We start from the raw sequence: 23,256 nt of genomic DNA, 5'->3' as shown, positions 1-23,256 counted from the left end.
AACAAAATAAAACACTCAAATGCATTCATTTGGGCTTTGATACACTGATTTTCAGATTTCTGACATTATAAAACAAAGTGATAATCCTTTAAATCTACAGGTTTTGTCAATGCTGCTGACAAAGACTCTCATGTACCGGATCTGAAACGATAACTATTTGCAGACAGCATGACCTCAGACTAGATCACATCCACACTTTTGTCTTTTCTTTGGTGTTTGACCTTGGTTTCTCCTCAACGGTGTGTTAAAACTGTCCACCTAACATCCAGCTGTGTTTGTCCACCTCCAAAACAATAACATGTTTACTCCTCTGTTCGCTCAATCACTCAACGCAACAAATTTTGACAGGCAGCTCTTCAATCTCTCTAATCAATTAATATAACTAATTTAATTAGGCAGCCATTGCTGCCCTGGTCCTTTGTAATCAAATGAATAATTTGCTGCTTCATCATTCACTACCGACACTAATCCACTATAATCACCTTTCACTACTGCCAGACATTGGGTATTAGGGCGAGCGAAACACTCACATGCAAAGTATGACTGGTCTGTGACCTGATATTCATGGAGGGAAAAAAAAAAAAAAAACGGTATAATCGAATGGCTTTTCAGGAACAAATGTTCCCCCTCGACGCTGGCGTCAGAAATCGATCAAAACAACGACATGAAAAAGCATGAGTCACTACCGACAGGTCTTTGACGAGAACAGGTCAGAACCTGGCGTGGGTTATGTAAGATCAATGTGCAAAACTGAAGGTGTCTTTGAAAGCTGCTGTGGAACCACACTGCACCATTTATTTATATGCAGTCCATACAATTATTTTTGACATATTCACAGTATTTCACTGCATTTAATCTCTGAATAGAAAGGTTATAGTCAAACAATATAGATATAGATATATGTGTATATATATTTATATATATAGAGCGTATAGTGGTTTCATCTTAAGAAGCAGACCAGGCCCAATATTAGGTTTGACCTGTAACTGGTGAGGGTCAACATGTGCGGGTGACTGATTGTTTGTAACCTGTATGTGACCTGAGGGTCGTGAACCTTCTCAGGACATTTAACGTATTTTTCTCTGTGTGAAAACTGGAGATTATGTGCTGGTTTTAACCCTTTACATCACTTTGAATGGACATTACATGAGTGTTTAATGCAGGGGTCTGCAACCTGCGGCTCTGGAGCCACATGTGGCTCTTCAACCACTCTGCAGTGGCTCCTTGTAGCTTTAGAGATCGAGGCGACAAATAAAAGTGTTTTAATATCTTGTGCGTCACATCCAACGTCGATGAAAAATGCAATGTTCAGTAGACGTTTGGATGCGTCCTGTCCATCTTTGGATCCACGTACCACGTTTTCTCGAGCGTGAACGACGTAAAATCCAAATATTTGCTTCGTTTATTTCAAAGTGGGTTCATTTGAATTTCTTTAATTTGCCACAAACAATGAAACAATGGAAGAACCAGGTCTACGGGGTCCAGAGGTTGGGTATAAACTGAACATGTTGTAGTTCTTAAATGTCATAAATGAAAGAGACTATTAATATTGTATATAGTATGTCTGTATAAAAACCTTTATACATGTTATTATCGTCATTTTGTGGGGTTTTTTTGCGGCTCCAAATGAATTTTATTTGAGTGGAGAGATGACAAAAATGGCTCTTTTCATCCTAAAGGTTACCGACCCCTGGTTTAATGTCCGCTTTGACTGATGCTTAAACTGCCAATCACTATAGCAACACTGTCATTGTATCAATTTTTTTACTTTAATCCTAAATCTGATACGCAGCATTAACCAGCGAAAGCACTCGGAGAACACAAAGGCCGCTCGGTTTCCCTCAATGTCAATGTCAATATACTCCCATGCTTTCCAAGGTTAAAGGCGCCATATGTAAGAATGTGGCCAAAAACGGTTACTACGCTCAAATTCAAAATACCGAGGTCTTTTAGGTTTTTCGTTTTCTTCGCCCATTGTAGCTCAGACGTAACTGGCAACCCGTGGTCGCTCGGCAGCTGAGACTCTACTGACTGCAATGATTGGTAGACGGCGGTAGGTGGCGCCACATGCCAAAACATGATTTCAAAACATAAACATGATTTGCAGTCTGCAAAATACTTTTTTTAATATAAAAATTTTGGCTGTACTGTTGTTGTTGGTGAGTTCAGTTTGTTATATGAACATTATTCCTGAGTCTCTGTGACATATTAGGAGGATTTTAATGTCAAGTTGCTTTAAATTTATTACATAATACACCTTTAACAATTTATTTTTTATTTTTTTAAACTCCTGAATATTGATCTGTATCCGGATTACCACAAAAAAAATCAGATCATTTTTATCCTTAGGCTGTAACATAGAGCATGTTACGTCAAAAATCGTATATATCTATACACCGTGTTATCAAGACCGTGACATTAACTTATGAAGTTTATATGATAGTTCACAAACAGTTCCCTAGAGTCTGCTGACGTGCAGCAACATTAACATTTATGCATCTTGTTTAAAGGTCAATGAGGCACACGTTTCCACATCCAAATGCCCAAATTTACCCGTGAGAGAACTTGTGAATCCTCTGATTGTCAAACAACATAAAAAATATATCATATAACATAAATGTTAGTGTTTCTTGCTCAAAGCAGAGCAGTATGTTTACAGAGGAGGACAATAAACCATGAAGTTTGTCCCGTGGGTGACATCGTTGTTTATTTAAAGGAATATTTTTGTATGGTCTTTTAAAAAAAGAAGAAAATGGTGTATACGATGCAGTAATATGAAGAGAACATCTGGCTGTTTCTACCTCTGCTTGGTTTTCCTCACTCTCTTTATCCATCTGCTTCTGGTTCTCACCTGACAGGAGCACACCGAGCACCGATCACTGTCCAGCACCCAGATCTGCCCGCTGTGTTTGACCTTGTTGTCATGGATACAGTCGCCCGTGCAGTTGTGCCCGTGGGGACACCGACAGTCGTAGCCTCCGTCCAGGTTGAAGCACACCGTGTCGTTGGCGCAGGTGTTCCTCCCCGTCTTGCATTCATTAATATCTGCGGAGAGCGCAAGAAAATGAATCAGAATCACCCTGTTGCTTTATCTCAAAGAGCGTGTCCTGCTGCTTCTATAGGCTGACATTCATTTTTTTTCACTTAAGAATTAATGTCATTTTTTTGAACAAAACACTGATGGTTCACTGCACCCAAAAACGTGCTCATGAAAAGCTTTAAAATGCTATTGTTACCTGTGGAAATTCAACATTTTCCAGATCATAGAATAAGACAAGCAGTGTACAACTGTAATATAACCCAGAAACCTACTTCTGGGCAAATTACCACATTGGTTTGTGAGACGCAGTCTTAGAAAGAGCCTTTAAAATGCTTTCTTTTTTTTTCTTTTTTTCTCCTCCTGCATCTGAGACTGACAGTCAAGAATGGGGTCAACGAGTGCAGCAGCACCGGCACTATTGTTACAGGTAATGCTTCAATGTTACTGAAGATTGAGGGTTTCCATTTTGACGGGCGACATGTCTCCTGACAGGTCGTACGAGAGAGAGTGTGAGAGGGAATGAACGGGGATGAGGAAAGGAAACTGACATTTGTGGAAGGACAACACACGGCTAATGACAAAAAAACGTGCATTCATAACAGAGCAAACACGAATATGACACCACGTAAAAAAAAAAGAAGTGAAGGTTTTGATCTGTTTTAAACTGCTTATGTCTGTAATTTTAATATCTTTAGTCTAAACAAAGAGAAGAACCTTAAAGCTTTTCATTCAAGGGACATTATGGAGCTGTGGGATACAAACTAGGGATGGGAATCGGTATCGGTCCGTATCGGTATCAGTCCGATACTGGTCAAAATCACTAGATCAGATACCGAACAAATTATATATTGAATCCAATTATCCTACATACATGCATATCACATGATTCATTTTGCACAGACTGCAAAAATGTAAATAAAAATCAGCACAACCATTTTAGCCGAGTCATGTTTGGGCTGTTTTTTGTTTTAGGGAGAACAGTTAATCGATTAATCGGTTTGAAGCTTTCTTCATGATTAAAACAAGATTTCTGATTGTTTTAGCTTCTTAAATGTGTACATTTTATGTATTTCTTTGCTCCATATAACAAAGAAATCATTAAAACGGAATCATTTTGGCTTGTGGACAAAACAAGACATTCAAGAACATCATCATTTCATTTTATGACATTTTATGGACCAAACGATTAATTGATTAATTGAGAAACTAATCAACAGATTAATCGATTTGCAAAAATAATCGTTAGTTGCAGCTCTAGAGGCCAAAATTTGCCGCACAGTTGGAGAATTGTGTCTTTGGAATGACTCAGCACAAAATGTGTTGTTAACAGCTTCATAAACGGTCTAAAATTAATGTATCTGTATCGGACACAAAAAAAGTGTACAAACATACAAACATTATTATGCTGTTTTTAGCATGACAAGACACTTAAAAATGTACATTTAATGTGTTAACGATAATTATTTCCATACAAAATACTGTTGTAACATTCATGAAGTGACTGACCGTTTCATCTGTATCATTTACATTTTTTATAAGCAATAATGGTTTAAATAATACATTGATAATTACGTTCATACACACTGAATGAATTAGATGATACAAATTAAACTGTACAAGTCATGTTTTTGGGATTTTTGGTGTCACATTAGATTCCCTTTATCTATCAACCTGCTGTCTTATCTATTTTTTTTTTTACATATACATGTAAAAACCGAGGCAGCTCACTCACCTATACAGGACTCCCCATTGGTGGAAAACAGGCCATTGTCATGGTAGCCGTCACGGCACTCACAGTGGTACCAGCCGGGCAAGTTAACACAAGTGGACTTGGTGTCACACTCGACAAAGCCATTGGCACACTCGTCAATATCTGGAGAGGAGAGGAGAGGAGAGGAGAGGAGAGGAGAGGAGAGGAGAGGAGACGAGAATCATATATAATCAGTGTTGTTTGGTATATAAAAATATCCACTTGCTCCACTTTTGCCGGAAGACATTTTTAACCTTCACCGTTGGCACTGCGGTGAATTCACCACGTAGGTTATATCGATCACACATCATTGAATAACCAAAGAGCGACATCCGCGTCGATGAAATAATATAGCTGGAAATGAATTAAACAACAGCAATATAACATAAGCATATCCTCAGCTGCCTCAGCGGCGTGTGCCGAGTAAAAATCCTATACAGTCATCCTCCTACAGTAGCAGATGCAGGGGAAAAACAGATAAACTCAGAGTTGCGTGTGCTCACTTTAATTAAACTATTATGTGGAAATAAGGAGGATATGTGGAGAAGCAAAGAAAAAGGGAGCCTATGGGTGGTTGTCAATAGAAGGGAGGTGATGTTTGTTTTCATACAGCTGCACTCGGATGAATCCCTCCCCTCCTCCTGCTCCGGCTCTTTAATACAAGACTTGAATGACACGCACTGACTGTTCCCTCTGTGTATTTAATCCTTTGTTCTTCCCATGGTTCTGTTTGTTTCCTTCTTCATCCGCACTTCCTCGCTTCCTTTCAGTCCACCGTTCCCATTCAACCGTCGTATATTTCACCCGGCGACTTTTCCTCCAGACATCAACCAAGAACAATACAATCTAATACTTCCGAATGTCCCAGAAGAGAGAGCCCAGAAGATCTCCCTGATATTTCATCTTATATTTAATTCAAAAAAGAAAAAGGGCCAGGGCCACACAAGAGGGGGGACATAAATCCTGTTATTACACAGTAGGACTAAATATGTTCGGAGCAGACATGCACTGTGATTAAATGTGCCTGCATAGCCAATGATGGGGTTTTTATGGCCGTGCCTGATGCATGATGCTCCGCTCTCATTATGAAAATGGCAGTGTGCCGTGTCTGACCTTCTATACGACTGCTTGAAACAGTGTCCCCCACCGAGAGACAGGCAGACGGGCTCATGGTCCCCCACCGCCCAGGCAATAATGGAATTAAGATCTATTGGCTAATGAGTCCTCAGTCTTTTAATAGAATTTCTACAGCAGATTAACCGTTGATCAAATGTCTCACAGATTAGGGGCCTATCTAGTTAAAAATTACCCACATTTGTCTGAGTCAACCCTTGGCTGCTTTTTTTCCATCACTATGCTAAAACGCACAGTATATACAGCGGTTATAAGAATGTCTTATATCCTTTTTTTTTCAAAGCACAACCCAAGAGAATGTGATGAAACATTCTCTTTTTTATTTTTTTTCCAACTTTATTTACCAACTATACACAACTGAGCAAAAAGTACTCAAACTGTTTAAAATCGGATTGAATTTGTGTTCACTTGGCTCCTTTATATGAGAAAAAATAAAATAAAAACGGTCTATTTTGCGACTTCTGCACAATTATTGCTACTTTATATCACGACTTAAAATGCGATATAAAATATAAAATCATAACAACACATAAGAACACGAAAAAAAATGCATTTTTAAAGCCTAAATATACAAACCTATAAATGCACGCCCCCCAGGATGTCCATATAAGGAGTTGTGTATCATTCTCATGGTTGCACCTGCGGCACAGTTAAAGCGAATGCTCTCATTTGACTAATTACATTACCTTGGTGAGAGTCCTGTATTTTCCCTCCTTAAGACATTGATGCCAGGTGAAAAGGACAGAAATCACAGGCCTAGAGCAAATGCAATAACCAGCCACTCTTTATAATTAATGTATATTATTCCCACACATGGAGAGCAATATCCTCTGCTCTTTGTTGCCTGTGAACGTCACCGTGATAAAACACAAGGAAGCTTTTAAAAGGGAGAAAGCTGCATGAGATATCCTGCTGTATATTAATAAAATCAAGTTTAATTAGTTTGAATTATCCTCTTCTCCCCAATTAGGCTGTTGGAAATTGTTCAAAGTACAACTGAGCAGTCAGATACTATTTATAACAGACGCTAATGGTGAAGTCAATCTAAAAATATGCAAATGGGTTATTTTCAGCCAGTTTCATTCAGGGATTTTAAAAGCTCCACTGTCTGCCTATAACAACAGAGGGTTACGCCCTCAACAAAAGACATGTCATTTCCTTTTTTGAAAAGAATCTGAGTCAAACCTGTCAGACACAATTATGGCATGATGCATCTCAGCCCCGCCGTCAAAAAATCAACTTTTAAAGTGCCGCTTTAGTAACCGCCAAAGTCACTGTTGTCGCAACTCGCGCTCGACAAGATCGAATGTGTGAGGGAGCAAAGATACAACGCGCTTGCAATCATCCTGCGTAAATGATAATAGAAGATCATCGTAATTAAATCATCAAAAAAAAAAAACCAGACAAGTCGAAAAGAGCGCCGCTTGAAAGCTCCGTCTTGACTGATTCGTGGGGGGGGGTTTGGGGGTTTGCTGAGTCTGAGATGGTGGCTATAGTGCTCGGCTTCCTCTTATTAAATCATGTCATGTTTTTCCCCCACTCACTCTGCTCCGAATGAATAAAAATGACTACACAAACAACATGAAAAACCATCTTTGCGAATCTCTCGGAGAGGTCAAGGCCACAGAAGAACATTTATTTTGGCTGACTGAAAGACACGGTGACTCGCAGAGAAACACCACAAAGAGAGGAGGATGAGGATGGGCTTCGATGAAGAGGAGGGGAGAGACAATGAAGGGAAAGGGAACAGACTGCAGTTTTCCTACTCGTTATCCTGAGTGACAGCCTGGAAACAAGGGCTTTATTAAGGCAACTCTCTGAAGACAAAGTACAGAACAAGTGGACGGTTTCCTCTGCTCCTTCTTGAGCTTGCCGCCGCTGTGCCACGATCGTCCCCTCCTTTCTCTCTTCATCTATTGCCTTCACCTTTCTATGTGGTATTTTCTCAAATCTGTCCCGAATCTGAGGCCAAAACCTGTGGTGTCCTCATCGTCACATTCGCTCATTCTTACTGGTTGCTCCATGTTTGAGCAGAAATAAGTAGAGTTCAGATGTTAGTCGATGTTACCCTCTTCTTCTTTATCCATCGTTTTCATTAAAGCGGAACTAGACCGGAAGTTCCTATTATCGCTGTTTTTTTTGGTGTGTATCTGCGTCATTACCTTGTTTATGAAGCCCTGACGGTTCGAAAACAAACAGTTCAGCCATTGATGAGAATGTTGTGTTTTATTGTAATCTCGGGGCTCAACGAGATCACTGAAAATCCTGTAATAGTTACGTAAGCAGCGGTTCTCCTGAACAACCGATCGTCCTGCTCCGGGCGGTAGTCCGGGCACATCCGGTTACGTACATTGAACCGCAGAAGAAGAATAACGTCCGTTGTGGAGGTGTTTCACGAGCAACAGTGTCTTCTGACTCTGGGTCTGACTCCGGTTTAAAGTCATAAAAGGGACTGCGGCGGGGAGTCGTGACGAAGCTATTTTTAAACACTGTTAAAACAATGTTTTGATAATGAGGAGCAGTGCATCCGCCGTTCCAGAGGGGGGCGCTGCGCTTCTGAGAATGGATGTGCTGGATAGTACTGGCCAATCACAAGACTCTGTCTTCTGGGGGTGAAAGTTCACTCTGAAACATCGCGGCTGAAAAGCACTGTCAGAAAAGAGGATTTCTATTGGCTCGTTTACAGAAACTAGGAGGTTTTTGACCATAAAAACAAGTTAATATATGTAAGTAGACCTCCATAACTAACATATATGTGCAACAGGACCACTCTGTGTGACCTTTAATGTTCCTGCTCCCCCCCCCCCAACTTCTTCCTGTTGACATTGCTAACTATTGTAATCCTGAGCAGGTGCAGCTCTGTGCCATACAGTAAATCCATCCATCCATCCATCCATCCATGCTTCCTCCCTTGACACTTCCCTCCTCATGTCATTTAGCATCTCTGAGTGACAGATGGCCCCAGGAGGGTTGGCATACAGTTCTGCTGCTTTGGACTAACTACTGCTGCCATATGTACATTTTCCTGTACAGTAAACTAATTCAAAATGATTTACTCTTCCACAGTGGTCTACCTGATAATCCTGATAGGCTCCAGGGGGAGTTATTAAAAAAAAAAAAAAGCATAACAACAGAGCCTCCCTCCTCGCTCAGCGGAGTCAGATACCATTTGCAAATAAGTGGATTTGGAAACGAACCGAATTTGTCACGTCAGATCACATTTTAAGACGGCGTTTGAGAACAAGCTGCAGAGCCTCCAGGTTGATAAAAGTGTGTACGGGGCTTTTATTGGCAAGAACATGACACATTGATGAGGCATGAAATGGTATCCTTGCTCTTTTATGCAGAACGAGTGATTGTCACCGGTCCTCGCGGTCTCCGTTGAGAAAGTGTGAACTCGAATAATCAATCAATCGATCAATCAATCATCGTGAAACCTGAGGCAAATGAAGTTACACACTGGCCTAGTCCTGAACGACACAGACACTGAAACGCAAATCTATATCTGTAACCACTCGAACGGCAGAGTGGAGGAGTCCTCGTGGGTAGATCGGAAACGAGCGCCAAGTATCTGTAGCTGCGAGCGCGTACCCATCGCTGACGCTCTCTATTGCTTACCTATAGCTGTGAAATTCCTTCGACCTTTTTTCGATCGAGTTCAAACGCAGACAGCTGCTCTCTGCGGTCAAAACACGCGTTTAGAGTGCGTTTCAGAATTATCGCTACTGCTTTGGTTTTGAACAGCGAGACGACAAAGGGCTTCTATGGATGAGAAATGCTGCTTTAGAGCCACAGTGGGAGGACTGTGAGGCGTACGCGTGATTGACAACGGAGCCGACAAGGGAACTGAGACACATTATAAACAAACGCGAGTTGGTAACTGCTGCCTCAGCTTAAAGGGCAAGTCGCTGTATTAACAGCTGCACAGCCTCAGCAACGGCAGAAAGCTGGTCATAATGAGAACACTAATGAGTCGTCATTAGAAGGTGGGAAAAGGCAAATTAGCGGCCCTGTTCAGATAGTGATTAAAGGTCCAACGCATGCATTGTGGTGGTTTTTGTAGCTACAATCCGAACAATCAGACCAGACTGAGGACAAGATGCATTTTTTCCTGTCAAACTGCTGAAGAACTGGCTTTTATGAGTAAAGAATAAATGCACTTCTGAAACCTTTCGTGGATGCCTCGTCGTGTTTCCAACCAGTTTACCAGAGAAACGTTCCCGTTTCCTGCATCTGTATATGCACTACAGTCTTAAAGGGGAAATAAGTAGTTTATAGTGCCATCTAGAGGAGAGGCTGAAATTTACAACAAAGACCTGCTGCTCTGCTCACCCCCTCCCTTCCCTGAGCGCTACGGTATCCGCAACTGGTCTAATGTCGTCCTCGTCGTCTTTCTCCGTGTCAGCAGATGAGGTTCGTGAGGTGAGGGAGAGGGCGAGCTACCACGGCCGTAGCAGACGAAGCGGAGAGAGAGGAGGCGGGACTTCCGCTCAAAGTAAAGCGACGCTTGATTTGTTCTCTCGCGTTTGTCCTTACAGGCTCCGGTAGAAACATGGCGTCTCGCTGCTAACAGTGGCTATGCAACCGCGGCCCGCGACCATGTTATTTTACATGACTTTTTGAAACACTACGAAAATGAAACAACAACTATTATAAAGCGACTAGACAATGCAGGAGCACATCATATGTATAAAAAAGTGGATTTTGGGTTATATAAACCCATAAATACTACACACTGTCCCTTTAACATGCATTCTCAGTGATCCACTTCATTATCTTTCATCGTGGAATCCGATTGTTATCTCAATCTAGAGCACCAGGATGCAAAAAAAAAAGAGTCGATCTGTATGCTGCGGCAGCATAAACCACGCAATTTAATATCCATTGTCCTTTAAAGCAATGTCGCCGTCCAGTGCCAGTGCAGAGCGCGCTGCACTGCAGCAGCAGCATCCAGCAGCAACATATCCCTGGGAGATGTGTCATTTGGGTAGAAGCAGCAGGTTGCGCTGAGCTAAACGACAGTTCTGGCCATTAGCGGGGCCTAATTAAGACACACTAATTATGGGTGATGGAGTGAGCGCTTTGAAAGGGCGTCTCTAAATAAATAATGAATACATAATCATTGTGCTTAAACAAGCCGCTTGAGCTGAAGCAGTCACGGTGCCCCGGGGCCTTGTGGGTAAATCGTGGAGCATAAGAGCGGGAGGGGAGAGCGGCTGCGATGCATCACGGGAGCTGTCAAAGGGCGGAGGATAAAAAGAAAAAATTGGGAATATGGTTTTAAATATTCACTACCTGTGCCGGAGTGTCAGGTGCCCAGGGGAGAATTCTTATCTTCCTACACAAAGGTCTAAGGCCAACATTTGATTTGTTATGTTAGCAATGCTGTAATGACCATATAGTATAATTACTTCCCAAGCACTTTCGAACACATCCAGAAAAATACTGAAAACATGTACATATGTGGGTTCAAGTGTCAAGTATTTAGTGTGATCTTCCCACTTGAACGAGCGTAACCTTAATTAATGTTGTGGGTAAAACCTGTTTGTTCTTCTATTCATGTCAAAAAGAAAAGACATGCTTAAGCGTTATACATACACATGTGTGTGTTGCTAAACTCCCAGTCACATCATCCCATAGACCAGGAGTTCTCAAAGTTTTGATACCTGAGGGCCAATTTAGGAACCCAACATTGGACTGAGGGCCGCCAAAGGAAAAAAAAACAAAAAACAGAAAGAAATCCCATTTGTAATAATTTTAAAGACCAGATTGCAGTTCTACAGTTTACACTTATTGGTCTGTGTCCAGTAAGTGTGGGGGGGAAAATCAACTCACATAGGAATCGCGATTCTAATCATCCACGATTCTGAATGGATTCATAAACTTCAAAAATCGATTTTTGAAAAAAAATGTTTTTTATAATAATAATATATATTTTTTTTTTTTTAAGTTTCTATTTTTTAAAAACCACAGAAAACACAAATTTGTGTTATTTGCGTACATTTTATTTTTGTGACTTCTGGGAGAAAAAGGCAGATAGCCTAAGCTTTTCTTTATGTAAGTTATTAAAAAAAATAACTTACATACAGTACAGTAAGTTTTTATTTGTTTTGAATGAATGAATGAATGTTAACTTTTGTCATAAGTTTGCCGTTGTGTGATCACATTATCACATCATCTTACACAAACTCTATTGTTCTGATGCCATAATTTGCCTTAACACACTATGCATTGTATCCATTTTTTTATCCAGAATCGTCTGAATCGAATCGTGACCCTAAGAATCAGAATCGAATCGTGAGCCACCCAAAGATTCACATCCCAAGTATCCAGCAATGTCCAATGAACATTTAACAAGCTTAGTAGCTCCTGGATTCAAACTATCAACTGGCCTGCGGGCCGCACTTTGAGAACCAATGCCATAGACATACAAACAACAGTGGTGGTGGTGTGCTAAGATATTTTCTACAGTACTGTATGTAAATGAGGTCTGAGGGAACAAAATGTTTGTCTGCTCCCTGTTTCCCTCATGAACTCACAGTCCTCCACTTGTTGCCTCCGATTCTTCACCTCATTGGCGTAATTTTGGCTTACTTCTTTCTCTTTCCTCTCCTTTCATAAAAATAAAAGAAGCATCCATTTTCCTTCCCCATACGTGGGAGAAAGAGAGATAAAAATTGATCGACGGAGCAAAAAAAAAAAAAAAATCAAAGCTCTGATACAAAAACAGCACCATTTCAGCCACATAAACATCACACCCCTCTCTTTATAGCACTCATCTTTATGAGAGTATCACTTCGGCGGACGATGCACGCTGCTAAATTATCATGACTCGAGAAAATGAGAGTTTTGCCTCCCAATAAAACATCAGTTTACAGTGGAGGTGTAATGCACCAAGGCCCCCCCGACTGCACTTTTGAATATAACCCCTCCAGGAGTGTGTAGGAGTCACAAATCTAAACTGCATCATTAACACCAAACATAAAAAATCTTTTTATCTCTTTCTCCTTGTCCTTAAAGAACACTGTTGATGCTAAACTACAGAAGCTTCTCTATGATTCAGCGCCGCTGATTAAAAGTGCTCGAGGGGACCGGAGACTGCGGATGAATTAGAAGATGAAAGGGAGAGGTGTGTTCATCCCCGACATGTCGTCGAGTGCTCACTGGCCCCCCCTTCAGCGGCACAGCGGATCCTCAGAGGAAACGACAGGAGAGGCCAGCCGAGGAAAGATGGCCTTTATTTACAGACGTGATGGCACAGTGACACAGTCGTTTCTATCTAGTGGTCAGGCATCCTAATAAGCTTGTGGGGGCTTGAAAGGAGAAGGTAATGAGCTGATGATAAAGGAAAGACAACCTATCCGTTCATCTCGTAGGAACAGTTCAGGAATTCAGTTCATAAAAAACGAATGTGACCTAAACAGGGGGAGAGGATGTTCACAGATGTTGTGTCTAATTATTCCACGCATACACAATCAAGCATGCGAATAATATTTATAGTCGTAGGCCCTTTTTTTTTTTCTCTTCCTAAAAGCAAAAAGCGATGATAAAGACTTTGTTATGAATCTTCTTTGCTGTATATCCAAATGCATTATCAGCATAAAGACACTTAAATCACGTTCCCGCTGCCCACTTATCCAAAGACGACGGAACACTTATGATTTACAGGTTATGGGTTTGTTTACAACATTTAATGATGTGCTTTTTAAGTTCGCCGTGATATATCCTCTCTTTAAACCCCGAAGGGGAGGGGGAGGTGGAGGGGGGGGTGTATTTAACATTAGCTCCAAGGAAAATGATGCATGAATGTATCTGTCAATTCCACTCATGCAAAATGCACTCAGAGCCATGACAATAAACTGCGCTAATGGACAGAGATGTAAACTCTTTATTATCTTAATTTTTTCAGTGCAGCCTTAAAGGAAAAGGGCTTATTGTTTCAGTAACGCAACGTTCCAAAAAAAAAAACAACTGCAGTGAAAACCACCACCAACAACAATATCCTTCAGCTTACGTCTTCAATAAAATATGAATCTTATCTCACAACAGTGCCACGTTTTCCTCTGCTTTTCTCCGTTAGAATCCACCTCCTCTTTTTTATTCGCGCGCATTAGTCGCATGTTTTAAACATGAAAACACGGCATATTCTGTCAAACCTGCGAACATTTCTCACGTACACATGTTTTGCGAGCTGAAGGTTGTAAATGTTCATTCTAAAACCAGCTGTATCCCGTCTTCTCGGTGATTGATATAGTAATTTTTATTCTCATTTATGATTTGTATTTAATGGTTCTTTGGGTTTATACAGGGGAAGCAGACGGTGGAGGGTTCTTATAGGGAAAAGTATTATTTCATTCATTCAATCATTTTCCATCGTTTCTGCTTTAAAGAGTCTTAGGAATTGATGGATTTAATCTAAACTGACTTGAGTGAAGAGAGAATTTTGAGGGATACAACCAAATGAACCAAAACCAACTAAATAAACAAACAAACATGCCACTTCACCTCATCATAGATGATCAGAGAGTGGAGGACCAGGAACAAAATCACCAAATGAACTGAAGTTAGTTTCCCATCAATTAATGAAAACTGAATCTGAATAAAAAAGTTTGGAAAAAGTGAATAATCTCAAGAAATGAGAGATCTTTTCAGTGAGCTTCCATCTCATGGCACAGGTTCAAAATCATCTCCGCAAAGCTATTATTGCACAACGTTTTCTCACTTTTCCTCCAAGCCAAAAAAGAAAACGCTGTAGAATATAAACATAATATTCCAGCATTTCTCACCCAAGCCCATATAAGGAAACGATGACAGCCGGGGGGGGCGACAACATCCCACAATGCTGCATGTTCGGGGGCAAACATTACACGGCTTGGCCTTGCGTTCCATTTATATCCATGACTGAAGTGTGTGCGCGCCCTGCCACAGCTGTATCGTGCATAATTCATGATGTGTCAGGGTTCTCCCACTTGCTGGTGTGTGTCTGTCAGCACTGCATGTCCCCTGTCCCTCCCCATCCATTCCCCCTGAATAGTAATGACAAGTCAGCAAGTGCACACACACACAGTCGCACACATGTGACAATTACACACAGTCAGACATCGAGTGTCCACACCTCAATGCAAAGAAAAGGCACAATCTGAAACGGGGAAACGGATAACTATTAGCGTAACCATACTGTAAAACGTATGTGCGCGTGCTGAGACTTGCGTGCGTGCATCTTCGCTGCCTTGACGAGCTCCCGTTCGGTGTCTCATGACAGGCCATCAGTCTGCCGCAGCGGCAGCGGGAGCGGCGGCGTTTCCCCGGGGACGCCTCTAAAAGCTCACTGGGTTCTGGGAATGGCGAACGCAGAGACTTAGTGAAAGCCTTTCCATGTTCATCCACCAAGCTCTGCTTCGCTTCCTCCATGCAGCAGCAGCAGCAGCAGCAGCAGCAGCAGCAGCAGCAGCAGCGACTCCGCCAGCCTCATTCTGCATCCAAATGCGGAGGCAACTCACTAACCCCTCACCCTCCCAACCACTCATCTCTCTCTGTGCATTTCTTCCTCCATCTCTGCATCTGTCAGTTTTTCCTCCAACATCGCTGGATCTTCCTTTCCACTTCACCTCCTTTTCCTCCCCCAACCTCCCAGTCGTTATCTCTCCTTTCTCGCTCCTGGAATTTTTTGACCCGTCACCCTCTCTCCATACATCTCCATCTCTTCGACTCAAACTATTGTTCTCAATCCCCCTTCAACCATTTCCATCTCCCGCATGAGCGGCACATCCTATAGTACATTAACCTCCATACATCTTTGTGAGTGTCTTAAAGGTACAATATGTAGTATTTATGGGTTTATATAACCCAAAATCCACTTTTTTATACATATTATGTGCTCCTGCATTGTCTAGTTGCTGTATAATAGTTTTTGTTTCATTTTCGTAGTGTTTCAAAAAGTCATGTTAAATAACATGACCGCGGACCGCGGTTGCATAGCCACTGTTAGCAGCAAGACGCCATGTTTCTACCGGAGCCTGTAAGGACAAACGCGAGAGAACAAAACAAGCGTCTCTTTACTTGTAGCGGAAGTCCCGCCTCCTCTCTCTCCGCTTCGTCTGCTACGGCCGCGGTAGCTCGCCCTCTCCCTCGCCTCACGAACCTCATCTGCTGACACGGAGAAAGACGACGAGGACGACATTTGACCAGCTGCGGATACCGTAGCGCTCAGGGAAGGGAGGGGGTGAGCAGAGCAGCAGGTCTTTGTTGTAAATTTCAGCCTCTCCTCTAGATGGCACTATAAACTGTTGTTGGAAAAAACAGTTGGAAGGCAACTCTCACACTGAAAGATCGGTGACGTCTCTAAACAGCGGCAGAGGCTTTCGCCCCGGTAGCAAGGGACTGTGACCTGTGGTCCTGGACAAGAAGAAAACACACGACAATGGAAGCTGTCACAGCGCTGACTCGGACACGATCGGGAGGAATTGTGGGAGGAAGAGGAGAGACAGGCGCGCACACAGAAGCAAGCAGCAGCCGCCACGGTGGTGACAAACATCTTGTTACTTGAAACCTAAAGGGAGTGCCAGAGTTTTCGCAACTCCAAAACCTCAAATTCTAATCAGCTTTTTGGATACAATACTACAATAAAATAGCAATAAACCATATTTTCGAACGTCTGTGTATCCATCCATGGCAGAACAATGGAGCTAAATGGACTTTTGATTCAGAAAATGCAGCTTAAAGGAAATGGAATTCCATTCCAAGTTTCCATACATTAACTTAATGTATTTACTCAGCACGGGTGACTGAGGAGTGACAGTGGTATATAAATAACAAATATGCATGCCCATGCGCAATCTTTGTTTATAATGTAAATATCAAGTCCATACTGTATATAATTTGGAAACTGTCTATAATGTACATTATACATTCTATTCCATTTTAACTTTTTTTTAATAGTCTTAGTTTTAAAGGTGCATTATGTAATAAATCTAAAGCAACTGGCCATAAAATCCTCCTAATTTGTCACAGAGACTCCGGAATAATGTTCATATAACAAACTGAACTCACCAACAACAACAGTACAGACAAAATATTTGCATTAAAAAAAATCTTTTGCTGACCAGAAATCCTGTTTATGTTTTGAAATCATGTTTTTGGCACGTGGTGGCGCCACCTACCGCCGTCTACCAATCATTGCAGTCAGTAGAGTCTCAGCTGCCGAGCAACCACGGGTTGCCAGTTACGTCAGAAAATGAAACCTAAAAGACCTCTGTATTTTGAGTGTAGTAACCGTTTTTGGCCTAATTCTTACATATGGCGCCTTTAATATCTTTATATATTGTATTGTATTTTTGGGGAATGCATGTTTATTATTTATTATCTTTATCTTTACTGTCTTTGCTGCTGTAACAATGTACATTTCCCCACTCCAGGACAAATAAAGGACTATCTTATACGTTTGCAAATACCATTGTTTGGTTGCTATAGATAAATAGGCCTACAGCAAACCAGCCAACCACCTTACCTCACTAATATGTAAATGAATCCCTTATTTAGTAATATCCATAATAAAATGTGCACTTGTGTGTTTGCAGCTTGTACTGTGCAGGATTTGTCAACGGTCCAGCAAACTAGAGAGTGATTAAAAAGAGAGAGCAGTGAATTTTAGTGAATTTAAGAACAGAAACCTAACTTAAGCACGTCCGCGCTGCAATTGATCCGACGGGAATACAAAATGTTCAATAATGTTAACGTTAAATACAAAGAAATGTTTCCTACGAAAACACATTTATTTGTGGATTTCTGTTTCTCAGATATCGACTGACACGACAAATCCCTTTGAACTAAAACCGCGGCACGGAGATTGTGAGATTTCTCCTTTGACGGACTATTTTGGAAGTGTTTTTGATTTCACAGAACATTCACAACAACAACAACAACAAAAAAAAGAGAGAGACGGACAAACGAAGGCAGGGATCTAAAACACTACGGAGGGGTAATGAAATGTGTGATTGCCTAGCTCTTGTGCCATTACCAAAAGACGAAGGCCGCAGAACCTTTTCTGCAACAAAATAGGAAGAAGAAGGCTAAGTCATTATGGTTTGGATGCATTCTCTGTAGCGCTCGCTCTCACTCACTTTCCTCAGCGTCTCAGGGCAGGCAGCAGCATGAGGAAATTCATTTACTTTGAGATAGGCAGTAAAAAGGACACCTCGTAAAAAAAAAAAAAAACTCCTTTATGTGCAATCAATACCTGATTCAGAGAGAAAGCAGAGAGACTCCGTTTGCTTCATTCAACCATAAGCGCGCACACACACACACACAGAGAGAGTGAACTTTCTATTTGCTGGGCTGCTCGTCTCCTGAAGGACACTCCAGTGAGGGTTAAAATGGCTGATGAGAACGGTGTCGCTGCTATAGATTAGACAAAACAACACAGCGAGGGCACCGGGATCAACGTCTTTCCATTGGTTACCTTAATTCACCGGTGGAGCGAAGGCAATCGCTCTGAAGAGGATCCAAAAGCCCAGAGATTTATCACAATGTCGTGACGGACATTTTATTTGTCATGCGTGAGATCAAGTAGTAACCCAGCCTTCATTATAAACACAAAGGGCTGCAGTGATTCATCTATTGATAATCTATTTATTGATTTATGAATCAATCAATCAGAGTTTTCAGCTTCTTAAATGTGAATATTTTCAGTTTTTTTTTTTATTCCATATAGACTCTTAGAAATAAGGGATCCAAAAGGGTTCTTCTACAAGGGCTGATGGTTCTACCTGGAGCCATTTGCTTCTGAAAAACCCTTTCTTGATTAAAGGGTTTTTCAATGGTTCTTGGTAACACTAATGGTTCCAGTAAGAACCGTTTTGATCCAGAGAACCCTTTAAAACCCCTTTCTTGAATAAAGGGTTTTAAAAGGGTTCTTGTTGGAACCCTCCAAAAGGGTCCAGGTAGAAACTTTTTTATAAAGGTTCCAGCTGGAGCCAAAAAGAGCTCTCCTATGAGGACAAGCCGAAGAACCTTATATGGTTCTACTTAGCACTAAGAGAGCAGCAAATAAATCTTTAAAATGGATACAGTTTGGCTTCATAATAATAATATATATATATATATATATATATATTTATATATAATTTCAAGGATGCGGATCAACATTTTTCAATGTTTTTTTTGTAGTAAATGTTTAGTAATGGAAATAACAGTTTCAGCACTAACACGCACACACACACACACACGCTGACTTAATACTTTTAATACGGCTCTCGTGATTTCATTTGAGATATAGTGCATTAGGAAACGTGTGCAGCTGTGACTTGCATTTGATGTGAGGAATGCCACGCTGATTAATAAAGGGCTGTGATATAGGGGGTAATTCCCATACTGCTGCAACTGCAGTTCAAATCCTCTGTTGGGCCATTGGAAGAGGCGCATGCTCGTTATTCACCACGGATCACGGACCCACACAGTCTGACGCACTCGCAGAAACACACATTTATACCCCGCAGTCTCAAACACACACACATTAGACGTGTGTATGAAAGTGTGAACATCTCAGCGTTTACAGATCTGATGTTTTGTTGAGGTCAGAGCAAAGACAGCGCAGCAAAGTAAGAAAAATGACTGCCTTTCCCCAAACACAAGAGCCTAGATATGCCAAAGACAAACTCCAAAACTTCTCATCTTTCCTTTCGTCCTTTCCCTCTCGGACACACGGAACATAAACAGCCTCCCATTTGTCTTACTTTCGCGTCTGTTCTTAGAGATTCAGCCGGAGGTGAGTCCTTGAGCTCTTTTTGAGGAGAGAAATAGTAGCAAGTGGATCTAGAATGAGCTCTTACCCGTCTCGCATCTCTTCCCAGTAAATCCTTGCTGGCAAACGCAGTTGTTAGGCGAGACGCAGGTTCCTCCGTTCTGGCACAGTCCGTCACACATGGCTGGAGGTAAAGCAAAGCAGAAGAGCAAATTTCTCACTAAGATTGACGACCTTTAAGTGTGTAATTAGACCAGCAGCAGCAGCAGCATATGTATTTGCATACAGAATAAGAGCTAATTTAGTGACGGGATTCACTGCCGTCTCTTTTGATTAATGAATCTCACCATGGTTCATTTAAAAAAATGTTCATTATCAGCAGACTGATAGTTAATGTCTCCTAAAAACACAGAGGAGTCACTGTATTTGACAAGAGTGTAATGGAAATAAATGTAACAGACAAATATGTAAAAGTCTAATCCAGTCTTATTTTTATTATTATTTTAGAAGCAACTTAATGACTTTTGGGAAACTACCCCAGAATTTCCACACTCCCCCCTGGAGAGGAATTAAAACCTGTGCAGGCCATTTTAAAATAGATTTCTAATCACAATGATTAATTAAACAGCAATGGTAAAGTCAATATTATAGCCTTTGCGCAGGCGACAAACAGAGAGGCATTAAACCGAGGTAAACCTAGATTAGTGAAGTAAAAGTCCAAATTTCAAAAATAGATTGTACTTTAATATGCATGAGATACTGTTTGTGTAACTGTAATAACTGCTCTTGTGAAAATAAATGACTTTAAGCTACTTTTTTTGGCTTCTGATTTCATTTTTAGAACATGGGACGTTATCAACTGACGCACAAACGTCTCACAGATGAAACAAAACCTTGACAGCCGCCTGTTTTTTCTCCACGTCTTGTTTAGTCGCGTATACGTGTTGAGGACTTGTCACAACAAACAGCAAAACACGACGGCGACTCTTACCTTTGCAGACCGTCCCGTTGCCAGTGTAGCCGGGCTTACAGGAGCAGCTGTGGCCTCCGACCATGTTGAAGCACAAGGCGTTTTCGTCGCAGTTGTGGAGTCCACTGAGGCACTCGTCGTGCTCTGAGGAACGAGACGACAAAAACAAACAAACACAACAGATGTCGGTCTCAATACGCTCTTCATTCATAACCGCGCTTGTGTTTCGCGTCTTTCTGGAAACAAGCGTCAGGCAAAAGATGAACACATCAGCGTCACGTCTGCAAATCGCGACAACTATCAGGAAAATAACCGATTAAAGAAAACAAGTTTTTATTTTGCCATGAATAAATGGATGGTATTGCTTTTCTTTCAGAGTCAACCTGGGGTTAAATTATTTTATAGTGAGAATCTATGAATCTATTAATAAAGTGGTCTCTGATGTTTTGTTCTGCTGCAATTTGTTGATTATGTTTGGTAGAAAATGATGAAAAGGATCAAAATCAACGACGAGCAACTGAAAATAAAACCCTTCATCCGCCATCTTGTGTTGTATTATACATTTTTTGTTTTAAATTGCAGAAATAGCCATGAACCCTTTAACACCTAAGTTTCAAAATGTCCGTCTCTACTTTTTTTTTTGGTTCATTTTAATCATAAAAGGGCCAGAAAATGTCCTGTGAGTAAGTGCATTTTTCCAGAATAACTTTCAATATCTGGCAGTTATTTACAATTTACCGCATGTTAAAATAGTGTATTAACAATTTAAAATTAAAATCAAAATGTTTAATTGAGAAAATATACATGGACACAATATTTTTGCGTGTTAAATTTGAAATTTGAACAGTACAACACACAGTTAAAATCAAATTTGTTTGACTTTTTGTCTCAAGGCCAAAAAATGCAAACTTACGTACAGCTGTTTTTTCCAACTCGCTCTTATATGGTGATAAAGACGCTGATTTGCAACAGCACAAGTGAAATTACCGTAATAACCACACGTTGTGCCAGAATTTTTTCCGATGGCACAAACCGCAGAGTAATGGCACTAATGCAAATAAGTGCGCTCGTGCAAACGTGTCGTCTGCGATGCGCTCGGTGTTAAAGGGGTTAAGAAGACACAGAAATGAGTTATAGCACAAATTAATAAAACGTTTCCTTAAGAACCAGGACTAAGCTCTCCTTGCCGCTGCTGTGGCTTCAGTGATACCATGTGATATAAATCACTGACAAGCTTGATCAATGGCCACAGCCTATGATGATGTACTACTGTATATCCAGGTGACGAACAAATCTCTTCCCCTCTGTGTGTGTGTGTGTGTAGAAGCTCGGGGATAACGTGCAGAGAACGAGGTGCAAGGACAATAAAAATCCTGCAGGATATGTAATCAAACTGTGCAGGTCGAAAAAAAGTGCAATAAAAATCCCACAAAGTCAGTGCTGATTACAGCGGGGGAAAAAAACAAGATAAAACAGTGTGAAAAAAGTAATAGACTTTTACATTTACAGTAAAACTGATTACATCACAAATACAATAAAGGATGAGGGTGTGGGAGTACATGAAACATTTGTCCACAAACTAATAATAAGAATCTGTAGTCTCTATATTAACGATTTGGTAACGCTTTCTTTTACAGTCCCCTAATTACCTGGTATTTAGCTGGTAAATTCATGGTAACACTAAAGTGTTGCTAGGTAATTACCAAGGGTAATAAGATAAGTAAATACAGTGAAACCGTTGCCAAAATACTGGGTAATGCACGGTAATGTACTAGGTAAGTAAAGTAAAACTGTACTGTAAAAGAAAGCCAAGCTTGTTTCCATGTAATTACACACATTTTTAGGGTTAGGTTTGTTAGATTACCCCTTGGGTAAATAGCTAGTAATTAGGGGACTGTAGGTACCTGCTTATTACCAGTTTATAACCCAATAATACACTTACATTTACCATAGTTTTGCCATAGTTTAGCTGTACATACCTTCTTATTAACAGCAGTAATAACACGCTATAATTAACTATATAGTTACCAGGTAAATGCCCAGTATTTTGGCAACAGTTTCACTGTATTTACTTTCTTATTACCATTGGTAATTACCTAGTAACACTTTGGTGTTACCATGAATTTACCAGGTAAATACCTGGTAATTAGGGGACTGTAAAAGAAAGCGTTACCAAAGATTTTTATACAGAGCCAATGTCACAAAATGAAGCAATTTGAAGTTTTTGTGCTCACACACATCCACGTTTGAAATCGGGGCTGAACAATTCATCCTTTTCAAATTGAAATTGCAATTTCAAACATTGCAATTTGCAAAATAGCAAAGGCTCCGAGTTTTTTTTTTTTCTTTCAGATCTCAGAAGTGTCTGTACACTGTGCCACATTAAAGTCAAGGCAATGCATAAATGTTGGAAAGAATTCTCAGCTTTCACTCAATTCTCAATGCTTGGTCCATTTGTTCATATTTTGGTTCTATCTCATGTGGTAATGCTTCATCTTTGTTATACAACACAGTAAAACATTGAACTGAGGCTGAGGAACTGAGACAATAAGATTATATTGCAAATGAAATTGCAATGTGTGAAATTAATTCCTACTTTTTTAACACGACACAACATTTAGCTA

General features: G+C 40.7%; 1 protein-coding gene across 1 annotated transcript in view; it reads right to left on the bottom strand.

Annotated features, from left to right (window-relative positions):
• nell2a (neural EGFL like 2a) overlaps positions 1–23,256 on the bottom strand; it is a gene marked incomplete at its 5' end in the record, with an annotated part of 92,600 nt that overhangs the window by 9,697 nt on the left and 59,647 nt on the right. The window contains 4 exons of the mRNA XM_083893977.1: positions 2,852–3,045; positions 4,773–4,913; positions 19,751–19,846; positions 20,654–20,776. Coding sequence (XP_083750103.1) covers positions 2,852–3,045; positions 4,773–4,913; positions 19,751–19,846; positions 20,654–20,776 — 554 coding nt within the window. The remainder of the gene's footprint in view (positions 1–2,851; positions 3,046–4,772; positions 4,914–19,750; positions 19,847–20,653; positions 20,777–23,256) is intronic.

The sequence above is a fragment of the Microchirus variegatus genome (genome assembly GCF_963457635.1).
Source record: "Microchirus variegatus genome assembly, chromosome: 8".
Classification (NCBI taxonomy): Eukaryota; Metazoa; Chordata; class Actinopteri; order Pleuronectiformes; family Soleidae; genus Microchirus; species Microchirus variegatus.
The sequence above is the reverse complement of the archived record's forward strand: the minus strand, read 5'-3'. Positions and strand labels throughout refer to the sequence as shown.